Source organism: Ctenopharyngodon idella, chromosome 16, assembly GCF_019924925.1.
Source record: "Ctenopharyngodon idella isolate HZGC_01 chromosome 16, HZGC01, whole genome shotgun sequence".
Taxonomy (NCBI): Eukaryota; Metazoa; Chordata; class Actinopteri; order Cypriniformes; family Xenocyprididae; genus Ctenopharyngodon; species Ctenopharyngodon idella.
The window spans coordinates 15,396,374-15,420,176 of NC_067235.1; the positions used below are offsets into that span (position 1 = coordinate 15,396,374).

At 38.9% G+C, this 23,803-nt stretch overlaps 2 protein-coding genes and 1 long non-coding RNA gene across 9 annotated transcripts in view; all 3 read left to right on the plus strand.

The window, feature by feature from the left end:
- Positions 1-23,803, plus strand: part of cd4-1 (CD4-1 molecule) — a 57,022-nt gene that overhangs the window by 13,129 nt on the left and 20,090 nt on the right. The window contains exons 6-7 of one of the 7 annotated variants that reach the window (XM_051864568.1): positions 238-486; positions 5,223-6,192. The exons of 4 other annotated variants lie outside the window; for them this stretch is intronic. In XM_051864568.1, coding sequence (XP_051720528.1) covers positions 238-486; positions 5,223-5,338 — 365 coding nt within the window. In that variant the 3' untranslated portion in view covers positions 5,339-6,192. Of the gene's footprint in view, positions 1-237; positions 487-5,222; positions 6,193-22,698; positions 22,843-23,803 lie in introns of those variants that run through there. 2 more of the 7 variants (XM_051864567.1, XM_051864563.1) reach the window with 2 other exon arrangements.
- On the plus strand, positions 14,375-16,323 carry LOC127496793 (uncharacterized). Its single transcript, XR_007925367.1, has 3 exons — positions 14,375-15,106; positions 16,043-16,127; positions 16,260-16,323. It is a non-coding gene; the product is annotated as an uncharacterized LOC127496793 (long non-coding RNA).
- Positions 17,248-22,242, plus strand: LOC127496792 (roundabout homolog 2). Its single transcript, XM_051864569.1, has 10 exons — positions 17,248-17,419; positions 18,441-18,487; positions 18,613-18,774; positions 18,860-18,991; positions 19,098-19,331; positions 19,435-19,679; positions 19,970-20,078; positions 20,478-20,653; positions 20,734-20,798; positions 21,884-22,242. The coding sequence occupies exons 2-10, from the start codon at positions 18,454-18,456 to the stop codon at positions 22,011-22,013; spliced, it is 1,287 nt and encodes a 428-aa protein (XP_051720529.1). The 5' UTR covers positions 17,248-17,419; positions 18,441-18,453; the 3' UTR covers positions 22,014-22,242.

A 23,803-nucleotide genomic window follows, 5' to 3' on the forward strand; every position in this document is an offset into this window, starting at 1 on the left:
TATTTTATAATCTATCTTACTATACTCATAAAGGCAATGATTAAGTAATATAATTTGCCCACTAGAATGATTTTAATCTTAATTCTGCGCTGCATATTTGGCAGTATGAACAGAATTAAATCGGTTACTCCACTCTCACATATACTTTGATATTTTTGGCTATAACTTTACACATTACATGATTAGACAATCTTATGTTGCATATTCCACCTTTCAACACCCTTTTCTCTGTTTCAGTCACTGTACCCAAAGTGCCAGCCGTGATATTTGGTGACTCTCTGTCTCTGGAATGTAACCTGGACCCTAGTTCAGCTAAGTCCAGTATAACATGGATTCCACCTGAAAACTCAGGTTGTCATCAAATCAAGCATTATGGAAGTGCAATTTCAATCAAAGATGTGTCCAGGTGTCATATTGGTGTTTGGACATGCAAGGTGAATTATGACGGGAGAGAAGCTGAAGCAACAACAACTGTTTCTGTAATAGGTGAGACACATTTGTTAAACACGCAGTGTATCTATCCATTTATTAGTGTTTTCACATTCTGAGAGTACAAAGCAATAAGAAGTTTGACCCACCATTGGAATGGTTTCATGTGGAGCAGGCCCAGCTGAAAGACAGTGGACGCTGCTGCCATAAGGCCCATCAGTCTGTGACGTAGACCAACATGGACTAGACGACCTATCCTGAAGTGGCTCAGACAGTCTTGTAACGACTGAATGCGTGCGGGAAACAATCGTGCCTGCATTATGCCAGAATCTGGGTCCACACCCAGGAAAGTTGTTTGCTGATGTGGCAGCAAGACGCTCTTCTGAAGGTTTATGCGTAAACCTAGTTCTCTGCCATTTGAGGAGCCTAAGTCTTGATGAAGCCAAATCCTGCGATTGAGCTAATATCAGCCAATCATCCTGGTAGTTCAAGATCCGGACGCCCTGGAGCCGCAGTGGGGCCAGAGCAATGTCCATACATTTCGTAAATGTCTGAGGAGTCAAAGCCAGTCCGAACGAAAGAACACGGTATTGGTAAGCTTTGCCCTCGAAAGCGAATTTTGAACGCCTCCGTAAACAGGCCACATACACGACTCTAGGGCTTTTCCCCGAACTCTGAAGGCTGGGGCGCACAGAGTATCTGACGCAATGCTTGTCAATAGGGCCTGACCTAAAACCGCCCAAGGCGCACTTTTTCGGCGGGACAGTTAAGGCCAGAGCCAGGAGGCCACAATGAGAGAGGTGTATATGCTTGAGTTTGTCCAAACTCTCCTATGGAGGGCCTGGCCTCCGAATACGAGCAAAAGGTTCAGGAACTGCTGTTGGGGGCCTGAGAAGGTTAGGGGGGGTTCCATAGGTGATAGTTTACTTCGCTGTACCTCACAGGAGCGCTGTAGAGAGGACGAGTGCGAACGAACTGACAGTGGTTGTCGTTCGCCCTCCCTAGACCTGTGTGGGATGAGCTGACAAAAAACGGCAGACTGCCGTTTTGCTGCTTGAAATTTTTCCACCATAGCAGTCACAGGCTCTTCAGATAGGTTGTCATTAGACGTGGGGGCATCCAATAAGAAAGACTTGCCTTTTTCTTTAATTTCAGTAAGAGTAAGCCAAAGGTGGCACTCTACTGATACCATTCCCAACATGGACCTGCATATTGCGCGGGCAGTATGCTTGGTAGCTCTCAGCGACAAGTCAGTAGCCCGTCTGAGCTCCTTAACAGCCTCAGGAGTCAGGCCTTCTCCCTCATCCAGCTTTTTTAGTAAATTAGCTTGATAAGCCTGAAGCACAGCCATAGAATGAAGTGTGGCTGCTGCCTGTCCAGCGGCCATGTAAGATTTACCAACCAAAGAGAAAGTAATCCTACATGGTTTGGAAGGCAGCAAGGGCGTCACTTCCATGACGGAGCTGAAGTCGGCGCGAGTTGGGCCGCGAGAGTCTCTTAAATGACCGGCATCGCCACGTAACCGTGACCCGCCATTTTAGAAACAGTGGCGAAATCCGCGGCCGCAGAGTGAGCTCCAAACAAAACAGAGTATTTATTCAGTCAAATCATACATATTAATTTTTCAGCAAACAAAGACTTTCAAAATTGATTGGATAAACAAATGAGTAAATTATCATAAAGCCATCCTACTTCCTTTATTCATGAGTACAATTTCCGGTTCATCGACATCCCATAATAAATCACCAACATCCCATAATAGTTATGTCCACCTGACGTGTGTAAATCATTTTTACACACGTCTTATCGTGTGTAAACGATAGAAACATCTTATCTAACTCCCTAAACTTCTTCCCAGCTAACTGACCTTGACATTATTCTCAAGTTGCTTCTCACAGAAACGTACTCGGTTACAGGGCACGAAATAAAATTAAGAAGAGGGCACAAAATAAAATTATGCCTAGGGACCTCCAGATTATAAAACCTGACAAATGTGGACAGAAAGGCCCAGCCGGCCGCCGCACAGATGTCGGCAATGGAAACATCACAAGACCATGCCCATGAGTAGGCCATACCTCTCGTGGAATGCGCTCTCACACACAAGGGGCATTGAAGGCCTAAGGAGGAGTAAGCGAGTGCTATAGCGTCGACTATCCTTCTGGAAAGTCTGGGCTTCGAGACCGGAAGACCTTTTGAACGGCCCCTGAAGCAGACAAAAGCTGTTCTGCCTTAAGAAAGGAGGCGGAACGGCCAATGTAAGACCTCAGGGCTCTGACAGGACAGAGCAGGTTCGGCTCCTGTTCATCCTGAGAAGGAGGAAGAGCGGAGAGAACAACCATCTGCGCCCTAAAGGGGGTAGATAAAACTTTCGGAACATATCTATGTCTTGGTTTCAGGATGACCTTGGACTCTAGACACGAGGGGCTCACAGAGAGCGCCTGCAAATCTCCTACACGTTTAACTGATGCTAAGGCTAGCAGCAAGGCAGTTTTTAGCGAGAGGGGCCGTAGGTCGGCAGTCTGGATTGGTCCAAAGGGAGGGCCTTTAAGGCCTCTGAGAACCACTGAAAGATCCGCATCCTTGATCTCCGTCAGGTTGAGCCATAAGTGGCGCTCCAGCACCACCAGGCTGGCCATCGAACACCCAATAGCCTGAGCCGTATTCTTCGTGGCACGCAAAGCCAAGTCCGTGGCGTTACGCAGCTCCTTAAAAAGTGGTTAAAAAGAGTCGTGTCCAGCCTCATCCAGGTCTCTGAGAAGCTTCGCTTGGTACACCTGGAGTACCGCCATGGAGTGCAAAGCGGAAGCTGCTTGGCCAGCCAAGGTGTATGCCCGTCCAGTGAGGGCCGAGGTGGTACGGCAGGGCTTGGATGAATGGGCGGCCTTCGTCTTCCATCCAATGGTGGCAGGCGGCCACAGGTGTGCGGCCACAGCTTCATCCAAGGGAGGCAGCTTGTCATATCCTTTCTGCCCGGCGCCGTCAACAGAGGTGAGAGCGTGAGAGGCAGAAGGATGCAGGCGGGCAGAGTAGGGAGCACGCCATGACTTTGTGAGCTCGTCATGCACCTCAGGAAAGAAGGGCACTGACTGCTGAGGAGGTGCTTGACGACGTCCAGGCAAGAACCACTCATCTAAGCGGCTGCGTGTGGGTTCCTCAGGTGCAGACCACTCCAAACCGAGCTGCTCAACTGCCTTTGACAGCACCCGGGTGAGCTCCGAATCGATTGACGCTCTGGTGTCAATCGGCTCCAAAGATGCAAGGGATCGGGGTCAGGAAGCGAGCCCGACCACTCCTCGGCATCCGAAGCCGCCAGGGACATGTCTTGCGGCTCGTCATCAGATCCCCCGAACGAGACCAAGTCGCTCGCGATGGCGTTGGTCTGGGCGGGAGAAACGGACGGGGGAAACCTCCGGAGGGGCGGAGTCGCGTTCTGAAAAGAACGCTATCCGCGAGCGCAAGGAGGCGAGACTCATGCTCTCGCAATGAGAGCAGTTAGATCCAGTGAGCGCGGCTTCTGCGTGGGACTAACCCAGACATTGCACGCACTCACTGTGCCCGTCATCAGCGTGCAGAGGGGCTCTGCACGTGCCACAATTGTGGCGCGACATTTGAAGCAACGTCGCAGAAATTTGCTCTTTAGAAAAAAGTTCTTTTAGATGCAACGAGTTGCAAAGGATACGCCGTGCACTCACACGAACTGCAGGCGGCTCGGGGGCGAAGCGCTGAACAGGCTGCTAGGAAGCGGCATGTGAACAGAGCTGCTAGAGAGCGGCGAGCTGATCTGGCTGCTTGCGAAGCGGCGGGCGATCAGCACTGCACTGAAGCAATCTAAGTGGCGAGCTGAGGCGGTGAGAGAGCTGCAGGCTGCTCGAGGCGGCGGCTGCTAGAGAGCGGCGAGCAGAAATAGAGAGCGGCGAGCAGGGAGGCGAGCTGATCAACTGCTGCAGAGCGGCGAGTCAATCAGCGGCGAATCCAGCTGCTTGCAGGTGAAGGCAGCTGCAAGTCTCGTAGATCAAGCAAAGAGATGATATCGGCGTCGCTGACGGAGAATAAATCAATTTGCCACGGTGAGATGGCCGCTTATATAGCCCGAGACCCCGCCCCTTTTGACGGGCTCGAGCGGGCTCGCTCACCATTGGCTCACGCGTTCTGCGCTGTCATTGGTTCGTTTTCTTAAACTTTACGAACCAATGCACGAGCAGTTCACACTGCGTGATTGTATAAATGCTGTATAATAAACTATATTGATTAATAAGACGAACGATGCAGTACTCGTGTAGTATTGCAAGGGAACTGTAGATTAGCTTTGCAACATCAAAGAAAGATGGAAAAGTATACAAAACAATATATCTGAGTTTTTTACCAAATGTATGACAGAAAAGTGACCCAATACTTAGACATAAAAATAAAAGGTGACATATGTATATCTCCATGCTCATCAATCAAAATCTAACCCTTACATGTACGGCATAACCACCGTTGGGCAGCGACCTGCTTGAAACCTTCGGTTCATCCCCTTATGTTCTTGGATAGTTAGCGCTCTTTTGAAAACTCCCTCAGTCATAAACAACATATCTTAAAAACAATAAAGCATAGGAAATCTGTTTTTAATACATGCAATGGTTACACACATATATCTATATGTCAACAAACATAATTTAAAGGTTATGCAAAAATCATGTAAGGAAATCTATGTAACTCATGTAAGATTAACAAAATTAATCATGGATAAGCAGTAGCATTGATTGACTACAAATAAGAAAATAACATTTCTCTTGCATTTCCCTCTCCAGCCGCTACAAGAGAAGAACTGCTGGAACTACAGAAAGAAGTCCTACAGCTACAAAAGATAAAACTGCAGTTAGAGATCGAAAAACTCAAAAAGGAGAAGGAAAATCAAGACCTTTAAACTTCATTCTTAACAACAAACTTCTGCAGCTACAAAGTGAAGGGAAAATAGTAGTCACATCAATTGACAAATATATACATTTTGACAGATCTGAAAAGTTTTGTATTCATGTAATTTTAAGAACAAATATATTAATAAAACACCAATAATAAATATATAGCTAATACATTCATATATAATATTAATACTACTAATAAATAGCACTACTAATAAATAACATTACTTTTAATTGCAACTACTAGCTTACATTTTATCATTAACATTACTAGGCTACTACTACTAATACATTTTATTATTAATATTGCTACTACTAATACATTTTATTTTTAATATTATACTGCTACAATACTTGGCTATATTACTCATTAAATAATGCATTCACGATGGCATCTCTGACAGCAAATCCAGCCTGAAATCTTGTTGCAGAGGGTTTGCTTCGTGAACCTCATCTTCTTCATGACCCTCTTCTTCAAGTTCATCCTCCTCTTTGAAGGCAGAATACGTCTTCAAAATGTTAAAAAGAACAACACATGGGACAATAATTTTGCAAGCCCTTGCTTTGCAGCAGTTTGCTGTGGAGACAGTGAAATATGAGTTTAAGCTGTCCGATCGTCCTCTCAACTATAGACCTTGTGTGTGTCAACGCATTGTTGTATCTTTTCTTACAGAACCTTATCAGTTATTGGCGACCGATGTTAGAGATCAGTCAATATTGAAAATATCTTGGAATTGGACATTTAATTGTGTATGCACATTTTCCCTGTATGCACAATTGTGTATGCACATTTAGATTATGTTTGCTGTCATCTAACACTCACTATAATTGAATAAAATAAAATTATACTGTACATAAATTCTTGTTACATTTAAAATGATTTTGTGCTTTATTTTTATTTAGTTTGACAAAATTGTAAAAAAGTTATTGGCCATAACATGGAAAATAATTATGAAACTGACGTGTGGCGTCCCATACTCAAAATCTGTGCTCTGCATTTCACCCACCCAAGTGCACACACACAGCAGTGAGTATTGAACACACACACACACACACACACCGAGTTTTTGCTGCAGCGCCTGTGGAGTGATTGGGGGTTTGGTGCCTTGCTCAAAGGCACCTTAGTTGTGGGTAATAAAAGTGGAAGAGAATGCTGTTCATTCACTCCCCCACCTACATTTCCTGCCGGTACTGAGACTCAAACTTGTGACTTTCTGGTTACAAGTCTAACTCTCTAACCATTAGGCCACAACTTCCTCAGCTAATTTGTATCAGCTAGAATTTTAATATCGCTGCATCTCTAGAAGGTTGAACATTGACTTGAATTTTGTAGACAAAAAATCCTTCAATCCAAAATATTTTTGTGTTCACCAGAAGAAAGTAAATTATGATTTTGAGACAACAAAAGGGGTGTGTAAATCACTTGATTTCTTCTTGTTTATATCTTCTATATTCATATTACATTACAACTTACCGCCTAACAGGATCTGGTGAACAGGTATGAGTGTATATGCTGATGACACACATCTTCCTACCAGGCAAGTCTTCAGGATGTTTCCAGACTTTTCCATCATAAACAAGAACATTAGAGTTACTGTCTGAAAGAATAACAAATATGAAACAAGTTATATGCATGTTATATCCAAAGAGAAGCATGGGACTTAACTTGATAAAGAGCTGGCACAATTTAACCTTTAACCAGAGATCAATAATTGCAGAGATCAATGTGCTAAATAATTACTCGATGATCAAGTTGGTCTAGGAGGATCTTCATCTCATCTCCAAACTCTGTACAACTTGATGTGTATTCATCCAACGAAGAAAAAAGGATGCTCTTCGGATTAGTTTGTGTGATCCTGATACTCAGTGTTACATCTTTTATTGGCATAGAGGTATGAGGAAGATGTACATAATAAAATTTAAGCACACTCTTATAATTTTGGTCTCTGGGGAGTACTGTGGGAGAATGACACAAGGACAACTGACATATTACAAGTGGTTCGCTTTATTTACAAAGGAAAAACACCAATGAAAACACACAAACCAAAATCCCTATTTACAACTATATACAACCAAGCAAAAGAAAAGAAAAATAATAATAAATTGAAATAAGCCACAGAGAAAAAGAAAAAGAGTGGTGCTAAACAAATGAAAATAACAAAACCAAAACATTCACTAACTTATCCCCCGCCCTCTAAACTAACTGAAAACAAAACCAGATTAAAGTTGCAAGCAGCGATGAAAGGGCCCTCACACTCGGGCTCACCGCCAGCCGTTGGCCTTAGGAAAACAGTGAACAGTGGGCGACATGCATGTAGGCGAGTAAATACAGAAGAAATAAGTCATTTCGACGTGCAACATTTCCTGCTGCCAACAGGTGGCATTTTGACTATAACTGAATATTGCCATGTAGATGTCTTTAGGCCAGGACTGTTATCAAACATGTGAAGCTTGGAGCAGATCGGACATTGTATCCCTGAGTTACAACAACTTCTTGTTTCGTGGCATTAATCGCATACTTTAGCACTTAGCCAAGTGTTGCATGATTTAATGTGTTTCTAGCATGTTTGGCACTTCATGGCATGTTTAGATGTGTTTCTGTGAGTGAATTACAGTGCAAAGCATGCCATTTCCTGTTGTCAGCTGGTGGCGCTATGACTAACTGAATATTGGCATATAGATGTCTTCAGGCCAGGTCTCTTATTACACATATGAAGTTTGGGGCAGATGGTACACTGTATGCCTGATTTACAACAGCTTCCTCTTTCATGGCAAAATATCAGACTTTGTCAGTCCGCCACGGACACACCCTTCAACGAAAACTCAAGATCTTTGCAATTTAACGTCGCTAAGGCCTTAAGATTAGACAGACCAAATATGATATTGATCTGGTTAAATCTCTATGAGGAGTTAATCACAGTGTAAAACATGTCATTTCCTGTTGCCTGCAGGTGGTGCTATGACTGTAACTGAATATTGTCATGTAGATGTCTTCAGGCCAGGACTCTAATAAAACATGTGAAGTTTGGGGCAGATCGGACATTGTATGCCCAAGTTACAACAACTTCCTGTTTCATGACGAAACATTGAATTTTGTCAGGCCGCCACAGACACGCCCCTCAAAGAAAACTCTAGATCTTCGCAATTTAATGTCACAAAGGCCTTTAGATTAGACTGACCAAATATGATGTTTATCTGATAAAATTTCTAGGAGGAGTTTGTTAAAATACAAAGACTGGAAATGGCAAAAACTGCAAAAAAATTGCAGAGGAAAATCTAAATATCTCAGTTCCTTTTGGTTTTTCAGATTTTACTCCAAGGGAGTTTTTTTTTTTTGTAGGTATTGGGCTGTTACACGTGTCTACCAAATTACATACTTTTATACGAAACGTAGAGCAAAGGGTGCTTAATTAAAATTGTGTAGGTGGCGCTATCGAACCATTTTGTCACATCTAATTCTGAAACAAATATCAGACGAAAATTTTCACCACTTTTGATGCATGTGTGCAAAGTTTCATGAGTTTTTGAGCATGTTTAAGCCCTCAAAAATGCAATTATTTCAGAGAAGAAGAATAACTGCCCGAGCAATTACAAAAGTGTCCTCACACCATTGGTGCTCGGGCCCTAAAAATAAAGAAATCTTCAGCGTTCAATACGCTATAACTAATGCTTCACTAACTAAAAAACAAAACTTACATTAGGTTGCACACGCTCCTTCCCTAGTGTGTCTAACAGAGGTAATTCTGAGTGTTTGTAAGATGTAAGTCACGTGACATACTTCCCTTTTCTTTATGTCCGGGCTGGTGAAGAATAGGTCAGATAAGACGTTCTCTGAGTCAAACACAAGCAAGCGAACCACCACTAAAACAACAGCATCAAACAAACGGCACAGCCAACAAACACTCCAAGCTCCCTCCTCTTACGTTCTCCACAGCGTCTTTTATCTTGCACCAGTTAATGATTGGATGTTTCTCGAGATCATTCATCATGATAGACACGTTACTCGACCAATCACAGCACCTACAAACAGAGAGACAGCAGAGAGCCGAAAAACAGGAAGAAACCAATAGAGGGTATGCACGTGACGTCACCGTCGACCGTTATGACTGCGGTTACGCCCACTGAGTGGCAGCATTGGTTTTCAGCATAAATGCCACGAAAAACACACAAAACACATCCAAAATGGGAAAGAGCTTTGCGACTGACTGTACAAATAGCTTTGACACAAAATCTGAGGTATATTTTTACAGACTTATTAAAAAATAAGCAAATAGGTTGCTGCAATTCAAAGAAACAGCTGGACTCCAGGCAAAGAAACATGTTTTGCAGTTATCATTTTGTGTCAAAATGTTGGATTTTGGGGTAAAATCATAGACCTATATATTGTATTTTTATTTTGTTGACAACTCATCAATTAAATATTTACCATCTTATATTCTGTATAATTGGGTGTTTTTAAATAAACACTGACAAAAACTACAGAAGTTTTAGGGCTTGACGATATGACAAAATATATAACATTGATATAAGTGAACACTCGTATTTAGACTTATCTATATTGTAGTTAAAGCGTTCACAGCCAGATTTGCTTTATGTATTTCCCCGGTGTCGAAATCAGGCACATATAAATGTCAGGAAACACGATTCCTGGCTGCATGTCAATATCCATGGATTAGGTTTCATTTACATGTCATAAGGAACACTTCCTTTAGTGTAATCGTTTGTTTTACTCGCGTTTTCGCAGTTTCCCCTATTAAATCCAGTCATGCAGCAGGTTCTTTTGCCACTCAGTCCAGCTGAGGGAGCGAGTTCCGGCGGGAAAGTGACATCTATGCATACCCTCTATCCGCTTGTTAAGTCGTGATGTAAGGAAAGCCGTTTCTGGGTCCAAGCCCCAGCTCGTTTCACTTGAGAAAAGCCATCTAGACGGCCGTTTATGAGTTTTATTTATTCATATTAAACATTTAACATTTTAAAGTTAAACATTTAAAATACTTACAGTCTACACAACAGTCTCCGTGCTCACAGCGTCACAGACATTAATATAGGCTATTAACGATTTATAAGATGAATCACTGTCTGGCCATCTGGGATTTTTGGTATGGAGATAAAGGTTATGATTATAATTTTTTGGTAGTATTACACCACATCATGTGTGTATATTAGCACCGTTTGTTGTTTTCTTGTGGTATGAGATAGAGCATTTGGACCCGGAAGCGCTGCAGTGTGACGTCAGACTTAAGGGGAGAAGCACAGCAACCAATAACAAAAAGGGGAGGGAACAAAAAATCAGAGTACGTAACACTCAGATATTGAATAATGAAATGTGAAAAAGAATCAATGCATAGTCTTCACTGTATTAATTAAATATAAATTTATTCTTAAAGATACAAAAGTTACTAAAAGAGCAGTGACCCTGAAGATGACACCAGTACCTCCACCGATCCCAGGGTACACGCACACACCCATCCAAGTCTTAACAATTCTAATTCACTGGGTCTCATTCAGGAAAGATGAGCATAATTTATGTGTAAATCATTCATAAATTGATTCTAATGGAATGTAACAATTTATGCAAGACTACAAAAATTCATTATGTTCAGTTGTTGAGAAAAAGCCATTTATAAATATGATTTCGTTTGTACAGGGTGACCAGGTTGGCATAGCACCTCGCATGTTCAAAGCTCTGGTTGGACGAGGCCACCCTGAGGATGCACAGGAGTTTCTTCTTCACTTTATAAATATGATGGTGGTAATGATGATGACTTTCACTTGCTGTCTTTGTTTTTCTCTACTTGTGCTTTCGCTCATTTCAGCTTTTCTTTATGTTGGCCAGAGGAACTGTCGGTCTGGCATGAATCCATCGGAAGCTTTCCGCTTCCTGGTGGAAGAGAAGATCGTATGCCAGCAGTCACAGAAAGCCAAGTATACCCAACGAGTGGACTACATTGTCCAGCTGCCCGTTCCCATGGATCAGGCAACTAATATGGGTTAGACACTCATTGGAATGTAGTTTACATTGAGAACTTACTGGAAAGACTGGATAAAATAATAATAGTATGCTTCTGTATATCCATTCTGTTTTATTCTTCCTCTCATTTATCATCTTCTTTTCCTGTTTATCAGAGGAGCTACAAGAAGCTGAGGAGGCGGAGTCAACTGGAGCCCCTCCCCCCGCTGTGACACGTGCTCAAATCCCATTTGCTGCCTGTTTGGCTGCTCTCAGTGAACCAGAAACACTCACAGATTTCTGGAGCTCTGCAGTTCAGGCCAAAACCACTGCCACAAAGTAATTAATAATACTTATTTTCATTTCAGTCAGTCTTCTGTGTGTTTATGTATCTTTGTCTCTTAGGACCACTCGCTTTGCTTAGTTTCCTGACCATCTTGTTATCCAAATCAAGAAATTTACCTTATATATATATACATATATGTATACAGTGGCAAGAAAAAGTATGTGAACCACCTGCAGAATCTGTGAAAATGTGCAAAATTTTAACGAAATAAGGGAGATCATACAAAATGCATGTTATTTTTTATTTAGTACTGTCCTGAGTAAGATATTTTACATAAAAGATGTTTACATATAATCCATAAGACAAAAAAAAAAAAAAGCTGAATTGATTAAAATAACCCAGTTCAAAAGTTTGTAAACCATTGATTCTTAATACTGTGTGTGGTTACCTGGATGATCTACGACTATTTGTTTGTTTTGTGATGGTTCTTCATGAGTCTCTTGTTTGTCCTGAGCAGTTAAACTGTTCTTCAGAAAAATCCTGCAGGTCCCAAAAATTCTTCAGTTTTCCACCATCTTTTGCATATTTGAACCCTTTACAACAGTGACTGAATGATTTTGAGATCCATCTTTTCACATGGAGGACAACTGAGGGACTCAAACACAACTATTAAAAAAGGTTCAAACATTCACTGATGCTTCAGAAGGAAACACGATGCATTAAGAGTCGGGGGGTGAAAACTTTTGAACAGGATGAAGAGGTCCAAATTTTCTTATTTCGCTTGAATATCATTTTTTTTTTTTTTTCATTTAGTATTGCCCTTTGGAAGCAACAGAAAATACTTGCATGTTTCCCGGAAGACAAATTAAATACAATTTACCTTGATCTTTAAATTCCAAATGTTTTCACCCCCCCATCTATTAATGCATCATGTTTTTTTCTGGAGCATCAGTGAATGTTTGAACCTTTTTTAAAAGTTGTGTTTGAGTCCCTCAGTTGTCCTCAGTGTGAAAAGACGGATCTCAAAATCATTCAGTCACTGCTGGAAAGGGTTCAAATATGCAAAAAATGCTGGAAAACTGAAGAATCTTTTATGTAAAATATCTTACTCAGGACCGTACTAAATAAAAAATAACATGCATTTTGTATGATCTCCCTTATTTTGTTAAAATTATTAACATTTTCACAGATTCTGCAAGTGGTTCACATACTTTTTCTTGCCACTGTGTATATATATATATATATATATATTGGCAATGTCTGATACTATAACATGTTCATTCTGTACAAATAAATATATAAATTTAAATAATTCAGTTAATTGATTGACAGCCATAGTTTAAAGACTAATATGATCATGTGATCATTTTATTAGATGTAAGCACTGACGTTCCTGACACGCTGGATATGAGTGCGCTTCGTGCCATGGGACAGCAGCCAGGGGAGGAGCTTCTGCCAGACATGGCTTCGCCTCCTCTCATGACACCCAATGTGGAGGTTAAAGGGTTAGTTCACCCAAAAATGAAAATAATGTCATTTATTACTCACCCTCATGCCGTTCCACACCCGTAAGACCTTCGTTAATCTTCGGAACACAAATTAAGATATTTTTGTTGAAATCCGATGGCTCAGTGAGGCCTGCATAGCCAGCAGTGACATTTCCTCTCTCAAGATCCATTAATGTACTAATATAGTGATAGCCGATTTCAAAACACTGCGTCAGGAAGCTTCGGAGCGTTATAAATCAGCGTGTCGAGTCAGCGTGTCAAATCAGCATGTCGAATCAGCATGTCGCATCAACGGTTCGGAGCGCCAGAGTCACGTGATTTCAGCAGTTTGGCGGTTTGACACGTGGTCCGAATCATGATTCGACACAAAAGATTCATAACGCTCCGAAGCTTCCTGAAGCAGTGTGGAGCAGACTCTCTCTACTCCCCACTGCTGTGTCAGTCTATCTTTTCTCCTCTTTCCGACTGCATCTATCTTCACTTGAGTCTTTCATTCTTTTTCCTTCGCTTACTTTCTTTTTGTCTTTTGTTAATTAAATTCATTTGCTTTAGTTTGAAATAAACACTTTTGTTATATGGTGCACTCTTTATACATATGTAATACAGCCTCACTCAGTATTCAGTTTTCAGTTCAATTGAATTTATCTTGGATTTAAGCATTGGTTAAACTTTTTAATTTAATTTTGATTAGCATTGAGTCTGTGTAAATATTCCTTCTATCAAAAGATGTGTGTAGACCACTCTCTCTGTCTGTCTCTCAGCTCCAGTGTTGGATGACTCCACAGTGTCTCAGCTGTGTGAGATGGGTTTTCCTCTGGAGGCTTGCCGGAAGGCCGTGTACTACACGGGCAACACTGGCATCGACGCTGCTATGAACTGGGTGATGGGGCACATGGAAGACCCTGGTAAATGCATTCATCAATGAGTGTCAGCTGTGAAGAGAATTTAAATCAGTGTGCAGATTTAGAGTAATAATTCTCTGTGTGTGATTTTTCTGCAGATTTCTCTGCACCTTTAGTGTTGCCTGTGTTGCGTCCATAGGGACGTAGGAATTTATCTTACTTATTTTTCAGTGTTTTGTGTACTATGTGGGTCCTGTTTTTCTGTGTGTGCTCTGTTGCTCTTGCTCCTCCTCTTATTAGCTTGACAGAGTGCCACCTGAATCCTGTTCCTGCTCGTTAGGAGGAGTACAAAGGAACCTAGAGAATTCCAGGCCAAGAGAGAGACTGAGGCTTTCTGCTGAGAGATACTACCATCTTCTAGTCCCAATGCTGTTGTTCTTTGTGTATGTTATTTTGCCTATGGTGTTCGGGTAAAGAGCTGTGAAGTGTCTCAGCCAACTGATGTATATCTAACACTTTACGACAATCTGAGCAATTAAGTGTGTTTCAGCTAACTTTGGTCTACCTGAGCTGCCTAGTGTTTTCAGCTATCATTTGCAATCCTGAGACTTGAGTGTAATCTGAGCAGTTTTCCAGTTAATTTAAGTTTTATTTGTTCACATCAGTTATTCTATTTTGTTGCCTTAATTTTCTTGTTACTCTAAGTCTTTTCTTTGTAGTTTTGTAGGGAGGTGGATGCCTTTTTTTATTTAAGAACTACATTTTCTCCTGTGTTTATGTAGAAAGGGAGTTGGGGAATTGTTTGTATATATTTATTTAATTTTCTTTTGATAGGTAAGTTATCCCTTAACTTTAGTAAGAATGTCCTTTTGTTTGTTATTTTGGCCTCTCCCCTCCTGAAGTTTTTTGTTAATTCCTACCATTTGTTTAATAAATCTTGTTGTTTTTGAATTTTGTATTATTAAGCATTACTGTATCTGCCCTGGGACCTGGAGATGGCAGTTCTCTCCACGCTATTTTTGTTACAATCCTCTTCCCACCCCTAGATTAAAAGGGGGCTCGTAACACCTGGCTCTAGTTCCGCTCCTGGCACAACACCCACGGAGAGTCTACCTGAGGAACACCTAGCAGCCATCATTTCTATGGGCTTCAGTCGAGACCAGGCCACTCGTGCTCTCAGAGCTATGGTGAGAGACATCACCTGTTATTCTTAAAGGGATGGTTCACCCAAATGAAATAAATCATGGGATAATTTCACCCTCAAGCCATCCTAGGTGTATATTACTATTTTCTTTCAGATGAACACAATTGCTTGTATTAAAAATATCCTTGCTCTTTCAAGCTTAATGTGAATGGCGAATTCCAAAAAAGTGCATCCATCCATCAAAAAAGTAATCCATATGGCTCCAGGGGGTTAATAAAGGCCTTCTGAAGTGACGCGATGGGTTTTTGTAAGAAAAATATTTAAAACTTTATAAACTAAAATAACTAGCTTCTGGCAGACAGCCTACAGAAATTGACTTGGGCCGAAAGAGTAACTTCTAAAGTGATGTATGATGTAGGAGTATCATAAGCTTAGATGCATAAGCTCCGTGCTTGTCAGTCCGTCATGTGTCAAGTCAGAAGTTACTCTTTTGGTGTAAATTGATTTGCGTAGGCCATCTGCTGGAAGTTGTTTTAGTTTATAAAGCTTTAAATATGGATATTTTTCTTACAAAAACCCATCACTTCACTTCAGAAGGCCTTTATGAACCCCCTGCAGTCATATAGATTACTTTTAAGATGGATGGATAGGCTTTTTTGGAGTGCCGTTCACTACCATTATAAAGCTTGGAAGAGCTGGGATATTTTATAATACCTCAGATTATGTTTGTCTGAAAGAAGAAAGTCATATACACCTAGGATAGTTTAAGGGTATGTAAGTCATGGGATAATTTTCTTTTTTGGGTGAACTATCCCATTAACCAAATACAAAAATATTGATTGATCTGATTTTTCAACAGTGTTTTATAGATAAACCTACTCATAGCTGCTTTGTATGTAAGATACAGATATATTCTCAAATATGGTATGTCATTATTATATTATTATTATTATTATTATTATTATTATTTGTCCCGAAGAGTATGAGCTTTTTGCGTTCATCAGTCACATGGGATCGAGCACAATGTGTGGTCATTATGTCTGCCACATCAAGAAGGACCAACAGTGAGTGAAGTTCTCTCTCCATCAGCTGACTCTACTCCTGCTATCATTATTCATATGCAGCTTTTGTACAACAATATCATCTCAGTATTTTCTTCTCAGTAATATTATATTGTCTGTGTTTGTTTCTTTCAGGTGGGTAATCTTTAACAATCAGAAAGTTTGTGCCTCTGAGAAACCACCTAAGGACCTGGGCTACCTGTACTTTTACAGGAGAGTGGTGGAATAAAGTGAACTAGAATAGTATCTTTCTCTCTTTCACCCAGACACACACACACACTCACACACTTCTCTATCTGATCTATTGGAAAAAAAAAGTAGGCCCAACTCCTGCTTCTGAACCGGTGCGCCATTTAATAAGTCAAAGCACTTCTCCATCGAATTTATTCACTACCGAGAGAAATCAGACATAATAAAGATGGAAGGAAAAAAAAGAGATGTAGGATGTGCGGATTAGAGTTCTTACTCGAAACGCCCATATGTTGTACAATGCCTTACCACACACTCTAGTCTCCTTCGTGCCTCCCCCTGATTGGTTTGTGTCTATTGTGACATCATTGCTTCTAGAGCTAAGCTCCACCTTCCTTCCCTTCATGTGTTCCAGAATGTTTCTGCAAAATGTTTAATGACAAGTTAATATCACTAAAAAAACAGCTAAAAATTATATATTGGAATTTTAAATTTTAAAAATGAATGCAAAAGGTATTGTGTGGTTTCAATTTCTTCCTTATGATTTGATCTCCTTTTTTATGAATGTAAAAGTGAGTAAACGACACAAATTCAATTAAGCACATCTGGTTAACAATGGAAAGTTAAAGCGTCGTTTATGTCTTACTGTTGTCAAGCTTTGATGGTAAGTAAATTACAAAGTCAAAGCTCTTTGTATCTTATGTGAATCTGCATGGCGTAAACGTCTGTACTGAGACGTCAATACTTGCATCAGTGTGCACATGCTATTTAGGCTTGTTAGTTTAGGTGTAAAATACTAGCATTGATTCATTTTTAATAAATTTATATGTATATCATGTTATTGTGACCCTGTTTATAAGCTTAATTCTGAAATCTAACAAGGATTTCCCACTGAGAAGTGCATGTGAGAGGCGTTTTCTGCCCTACATTGGTTGTTGTCTCCAAAAAAACTTTTTTTTTTTCTTCCGCTCTCTTACCTCATTTCAGTTTCTAGTTCAGCTTTTCGTATCGGCTGTTTTCTCACACAGGCTGGTTTTTACCAGTCGGACTAAAGGCTCAGAATTTCTTTGAAACTTTTTCAGCAAAACATAAAACAGCATTCAAACGTGAGTATAAACAACAGAGCTTTCAACTTTAAAATATATTACCTTGTCTTGCATACACGACAGGGTTTAAATAAAAACGGGGGGAAAACAACAGAATTTTGCTGCATGTGAGCTAAGAAAAGATAAATCTGTCTTAAATTTCTTGGTGAGATTCAGATATCGTGTTTAACAACCAAAAGAGGATAATATTTATTTTAACACTTGACCTTGATGCTCATTTATAATTTATCTTTTCTGTTTATACATTTTCATTTTATCTTTCGTTAACTTTAATGCCTTTTAAATATATCGTCATATAAATATAAGGACTGACTTACACTAATAATAAATGTAATATAAAAAGTAAAAAAAAAAATCAAATGTATATAACTGCTTATTTTAAGAACTTAAAAGTAAACGACAAACGATTACAAGATTATAATGTAACCACAGGATTTTTTTTTTACAGGATTTATGAAAATTTGCCAGATGGTCATAATAACCTGTAATATAATCTGTAATAATAGAAGATTGAAATAGAAATGCTCATTTGCACCACAAACACTCTACGAGAAATGTACATTGTAATATACTATACATTATAAAGCTCTGAGACAATAAACATTTTTATTCTTTTTTTTCCCCCTTATATCAATGTTTGTCTACAATTTGGATGCATCATATATTTTGCTGGTAATAATGTGTTTAGCTTAATAGTAATACAAGTGTCTTGGATATTTATCTCAAATTATTCAAATTTAATTTTAATCAGTTAAAATTAGGACTATCATTTACTGAGGGGGAAAAAACGAGATCAAGAGAGAATGAAACAAAAATTACCGAAAGCAGTTGCACTTGTGGCTCACAGCCACATAATGTTGTTTTCCTGTTTGCTCTTCTTTTCTTAGTTGTAAAAGCAAAGGCCTCTTTTCATATACAAAAAATTATCAGATAGGATTTTTTCTTTAAAAAAAAATTCAGTATAACGCTGGGCTTTTGATTTAAAAATAAACTTTTGCTTTTCATTCAATATATTTTTTAGAGAAAGAAACAGAATGCCAGCTTGCAAGATCCTCTTTTTTCTTCTTGGTGAGCATAAATAAACTCATAAAGTGCATTGTAATATTCTGAAGTACCTTTTATTTTAAACGGTCTGCAATTACTCTGCCTGCACGGCTTTGCTTTCTTTAACTCCTCTTACTTCTCTCCGTCAGCACTGTTCATATCGTGTGGCCAATGTAATGAGCTCAAGTATGGTCAAGTCGGGGGTGAGGTTTCCATGGATTGTGGAGTATCTCAGAACAGTGATGTAGAATGGAAATTGGACAACACTCTCATCTTGAAAATTGATGGCAAAACTGGAACTAGTCGGAAGGGTAGTTTCTTCACCTTTTGATACAAAAATGATTTGAATATGAAGTATTGTGAGTAGTCACACTATAATTGATTTTATTTTTAAAGGTCCTTCCCATATTAAGAATAGAGCAAATGCAAGTGGAGGAAAATTGAAGGTTTCCAAACTAGAGACAAGAGACGCTGGAGTTTATTCCTGCAGTCAGACAGGGAAACGATACACTTTGCATATTGTGTCAGGTGAGAGACGACAGCAGTGGCGAGAACCAAGAGTTGCCTTTTTTAAAAAAATGTTTTTATTTTTTTGTTTTGTTTTTTTAATATTTGCTCCCTTTTTCTCCCTCAGTCTCAGTCTTTGCTAAACCAGGCCCAGTGCTGGTGCAGTCTAGCAGTGCAGAGCTGCACTGCGACATTACAGGACACCCAGACACTGAAGTACAGTGGATGAGTCCCTCTAATGATAAAAAAGATGATAAAAAACAAGTAATTCACCTGAAGTCTGTGACTTCAAAAGATGATGGCCAGTGGACATGTCTGATCAAGGATGACTTGAAGTTCAGTTTAAAATTGACTGTTGTTGGTTGGTGTCCCTCAGTAATTGTTATTAAACAATTAAAAAAAAAAAAATATTATGATATTTCACATTTCATACTATAAATGACATTTGTCTGGGTCTCCAACAGGTCTCCAGACCACAGCTGTTGAAGTTTCTGAAGGAGGCAAAATAGTGCTGCCCTGTTCTCTTCCTCAGCGTGTATCTCAACGTGTTGTGGGTGGGAAATGGACGGCTGACCACCTCCCCACAGTCTCTTTCCCGACCTTGAAGAACACGGAAACCAAAGGCTTACACTGGAGTGGCGAGAATTCATCGAAACTCACATTTACTAGTGAACAACTCAACATCAACTATGATGTCACACTGATAAATGTGAATACCTTACACTGAACTTGATTTAAATGAACTATATACATTTTCATGTTACACTCTTAAAAAATAAAGGCTCCTTTTTTTTTTTTTTTTTTTTTTTGCTGCAGTGATGCTATAAAAGAACCATTTTGTGTTCCTCAAAGAACATTTCAGTGAAGCCATTTTTTGTGTGTGTGTTTGAAGAATGTATAAAATGCTTAATTAATGGAACTATAGATGCTAGTAAAGAACCTTTATTTTAAGAGTTTTTTTTTTTATGTTGACAGTCATTTCCTCTCTTATTCTCTCAGGCACAGCTTAGTGATGAAGGGCAGTATGTGTGTACAGTGGAGTTTGAGGGAGGAGTGAAGCTTACTGCAGAGATGAATTTGACAGTTGTGACAGATGCCAAACCTTCAGGTAAAACAAATCTACATTTCACAGCTTTACAAAATCAGACTTGTAGGGATGCACTTTATTTATCAGAACCATTTCAGTTATTGGCGGCCGATGTTAGAGATCAGTCCACAGTTGGAATTAGACATTTAATTGTGTATGCTCATTTCCCCTATTTTTACCTTTAGACTATGTTTGCTGTTATCTAACAGCCACTTAAAATTAATATTTAAAAACAATAATTGAATAAAATATAATTTTTCATACTGTACATTAGTTGATACCTAAATTTTTAAATTTAAAATGATTCCTACAGGGATGAATGTAATTCAACAATAGAACTTATGCACTTTATGTCCATTGTGCACTAAGCAAAATCCCATATCAACAGCTCAATCTTAGTCTATTATGATCACTGAACAGGTGGAAAGGAAGTCATTAAAAAGAAAGGGAAAACACCTACAGGTGGTGGACTATGGAAAAATGAAGTGTTTGGCCTACAGCTGTGGATCTGGATTGCCGTAGGAGCCAGTTCTGTGGTTCTGATTGTTCTTATCATTGTGACTGTTCTCGTCCGGCAAAGGAACAAACGAATGAAGGTGAGAGAAAAAAAGGAAGAAAGCCAGCAAACAAGCAAGATAGGAAGTGGCTCATTTAATGTTTGTTTTCTTTTATCTAGAAGAGAGTGAAAAAGCTGAGATCCATGCGGCAGCCCCTTACAGCCAAAGACTACTGCCGATGCAGGTCCCTTCTCTTTCTTTACTCTGTGCAATACAGTGAAACTTATATTACTCACAGTTAGGCTTACTAAAAGTTTGTATGGCCTTTATATTGCTTTAAAGGGATAGTTCACTTCAAAATAAACATTTTGACACAAAAGAAGACATTTTGAAAAACGTGTCAGTTTTTTTGTCAATGAAAGTCAGTGTTCAAAAGTTGTTCCAACGTTCTTCAAAACACCTTCTTTTGTGTTCTACAGAAAAAAGAGAGTCAAAAAGGTTTGGAATGACATGTCGGTGAGTCAGTGATAACAAAATGTTCATTTTTGAATGAACTTATCCCTTTTTCAAATGCTGCCATTTCGTTATATATTCTGTTAAAATTAATTTAATTTAACATCAGTATTGGTTGATATTGCATATTTAACTGTTCTGCTCATTTCCCTATTGTTACATTTAGATTACCATTGCCTTTTTCACACTGTTCATAATTATGCCTAAATTCACTTTCAAGAATTTTAGGAGACTGATTGTAATGTTTTAAATGTGATTTTTTTTAAACTTATTTTGACAAAATAGTCTAGAATTTAAATAATCTGCCATTTATACAAAAACGAATATGATTTTTATATCTGTGCATCCCTATTGTTTACACCACATTGTAGTAATGTACAAAATGGATAAATATAGGGATGTTATATTCAGTGTTGGGGAAAGTTACTTTTAAAAGCAGTACTTTACAATATTGCATTACTCGCTAAAAAAAGGAACTAATTATGTTACTTAGTTACTTTTTATAAAAAAAAGTAATGCGTAAAGTTATATTTGCGTTACTTTTTCTCACTTGGGCCGGGCTTGCTTGTTTATTAATAACAAAGTAATTTGTTACTTTACTAGTTACTTGAAAAAAGTAATCTGATTATGTAACTCATTATTTGTAATGCATTACCCTTAACATTGGTTATATGTACACAGTTACACATTTGGTTATTGATATTTCCTTATTCGTAGTTAATAATTCATATGAATTTAAAGCATAAATGAACTACAGTGTTAAAAGCAATAATACTACAGTATTACAGATGTCTCACAGCATTTGTTTGTTTTTAGAGCTGAGAGTGAGGTGGAGTTGGTAGAGCAAGAGAGGCCGCTTCCAGTGCCCAGACAACAGCACAACCCGCGTACACGTACAGCAGGCTCGAACCATACAATCGAGAAGAGCAGAGTGCAAGACTACTGAGAAAAAAATCATGCCACACTGGGCCTGTGCTTTTAAATGTGCATTTTGCTTAATGATGCCAACGAATAAGACATGCACTTTTTGCTTTAGATGAATGAATATGCCATGGTTACTGTTCCTTTAAAACATTGTGTATATTTTGCTGAGTATATAATATAATGTTTTTCACAACAAGAATGTTGAATGTTTCCATTTTTCTTTCAAAAATAAAAATGTAATATTCTTTTAACATGCCTCTACATGTGTTGGGCGGGGTGCTGTGTGTATGTGTGTATTTCCCCACATTTGCACTATAGCTTTAATGAGCAGAATTAAACTGGTGCAGCTGGAATTGTTTTAGTTCACAGGTGTCCATATGTGCACAGCTGTTCACAGACATCAAAACAAACAGAACAAATGACTCAAATGTTTCTTTTTATGTAATTATATACAGCAATTTATAAATTATACTTTCATATGAAGAAAATTCATCTGATTTTAAATACAAAAGTGTGTCTGTGTTCTGGCATAGTATAACATAAAAATGCACTGTATAAAAATACAAAGACATTGGAATGCAAGTGAAAGGAGCTCTAGGAAAGGCTCGCTGAAGCAGACGGAAGGCCTTTGGTGTGATGAATGATGTGTGGCGATGATATAGAGGTAAATAGCACTGAAGTGTCTAAGTAAAAACAAAGGCATACGATACCACAGACACATGAGCGTAGAGCTACGCGAATCACGTTGCAGTTTCCTGTCCTGTGTGTGTGACTGAGTGTGTTTGGAAGAAAATGTCAGTGTAGCTCTGAGTTACTAAACAGAACACACACACACACTTTTCATCGGAACTGTAAGTATTGCTTTGTTACTATAACAAACACAAACTATGCTGCTTTTTGTTATTAGTCTGCATGTCTGATAGATGTGTTTTATCGTATGAAGCCAAAGGTGATTTGTTAAATGTCTGACACAAACAATGAGCTATAAAATATTCCATTCAGAATGACATAGGTGGAGATGTGTTTATTTCTTAATGATGTTTACAAGCAGCTTGTTTTGTTCATTAAAATAATATGGTCATAGGCCTATATAGTGTTTTGAAATTGTATTGTAGTGTGAAGTTTTGCGCAAATGTTTCGGATGCCGATCTGACGTTTTTGGTGTGATGTCTGTAATCATGGAACTGAATGATCAACAAAAGTTTAATAGCTGAATGATAACATTAATGACCATTTTAAGAAACATTTTTAGGTGTATATAGACATAGTATACTAAATACAGACTTAGTATACTAAATATTTGTTTGTTTGTTTGTTTGTTTTTCTTATGTCTTACTGCGTAAGTTTTTGTGTTTGTCAGTGTGCATTTGTAGATTATGTTTTATTACTCTTGTTGTAGACATACAAGATTTAATAGTGTCAGCCTTCACTGTGCAGAATATTAACAGATAGTAGGCATCGTATTAAGTCACTTGTGTTTAATTCTAGCTGTTCTGTAGGCCAAGGCCTCAGAAAGGACCATTACTTGAAAATTCACAATTATTTGTTGTCAACAGACAAACTCTTATAAACTGGGTGAAGATTAAGTCAAAGACTTTAAGTAGTGTTCAGGTTTAGTGTTTTGTAGACTTGTGTGATAAGCTGAAGGTTTATGAAGTTTCAACAGTTTCGTGATCCGTTGAATGTTCACGCGGATACACTGAATAAGTGCGACTGAATACTTTTTTGTATTTGCTACATTTACTTTAAATCATTTGAGGAATTGAGGTAATTGAGATATCAATTTAAAAGTAAAAATGTGCACATTTAGGT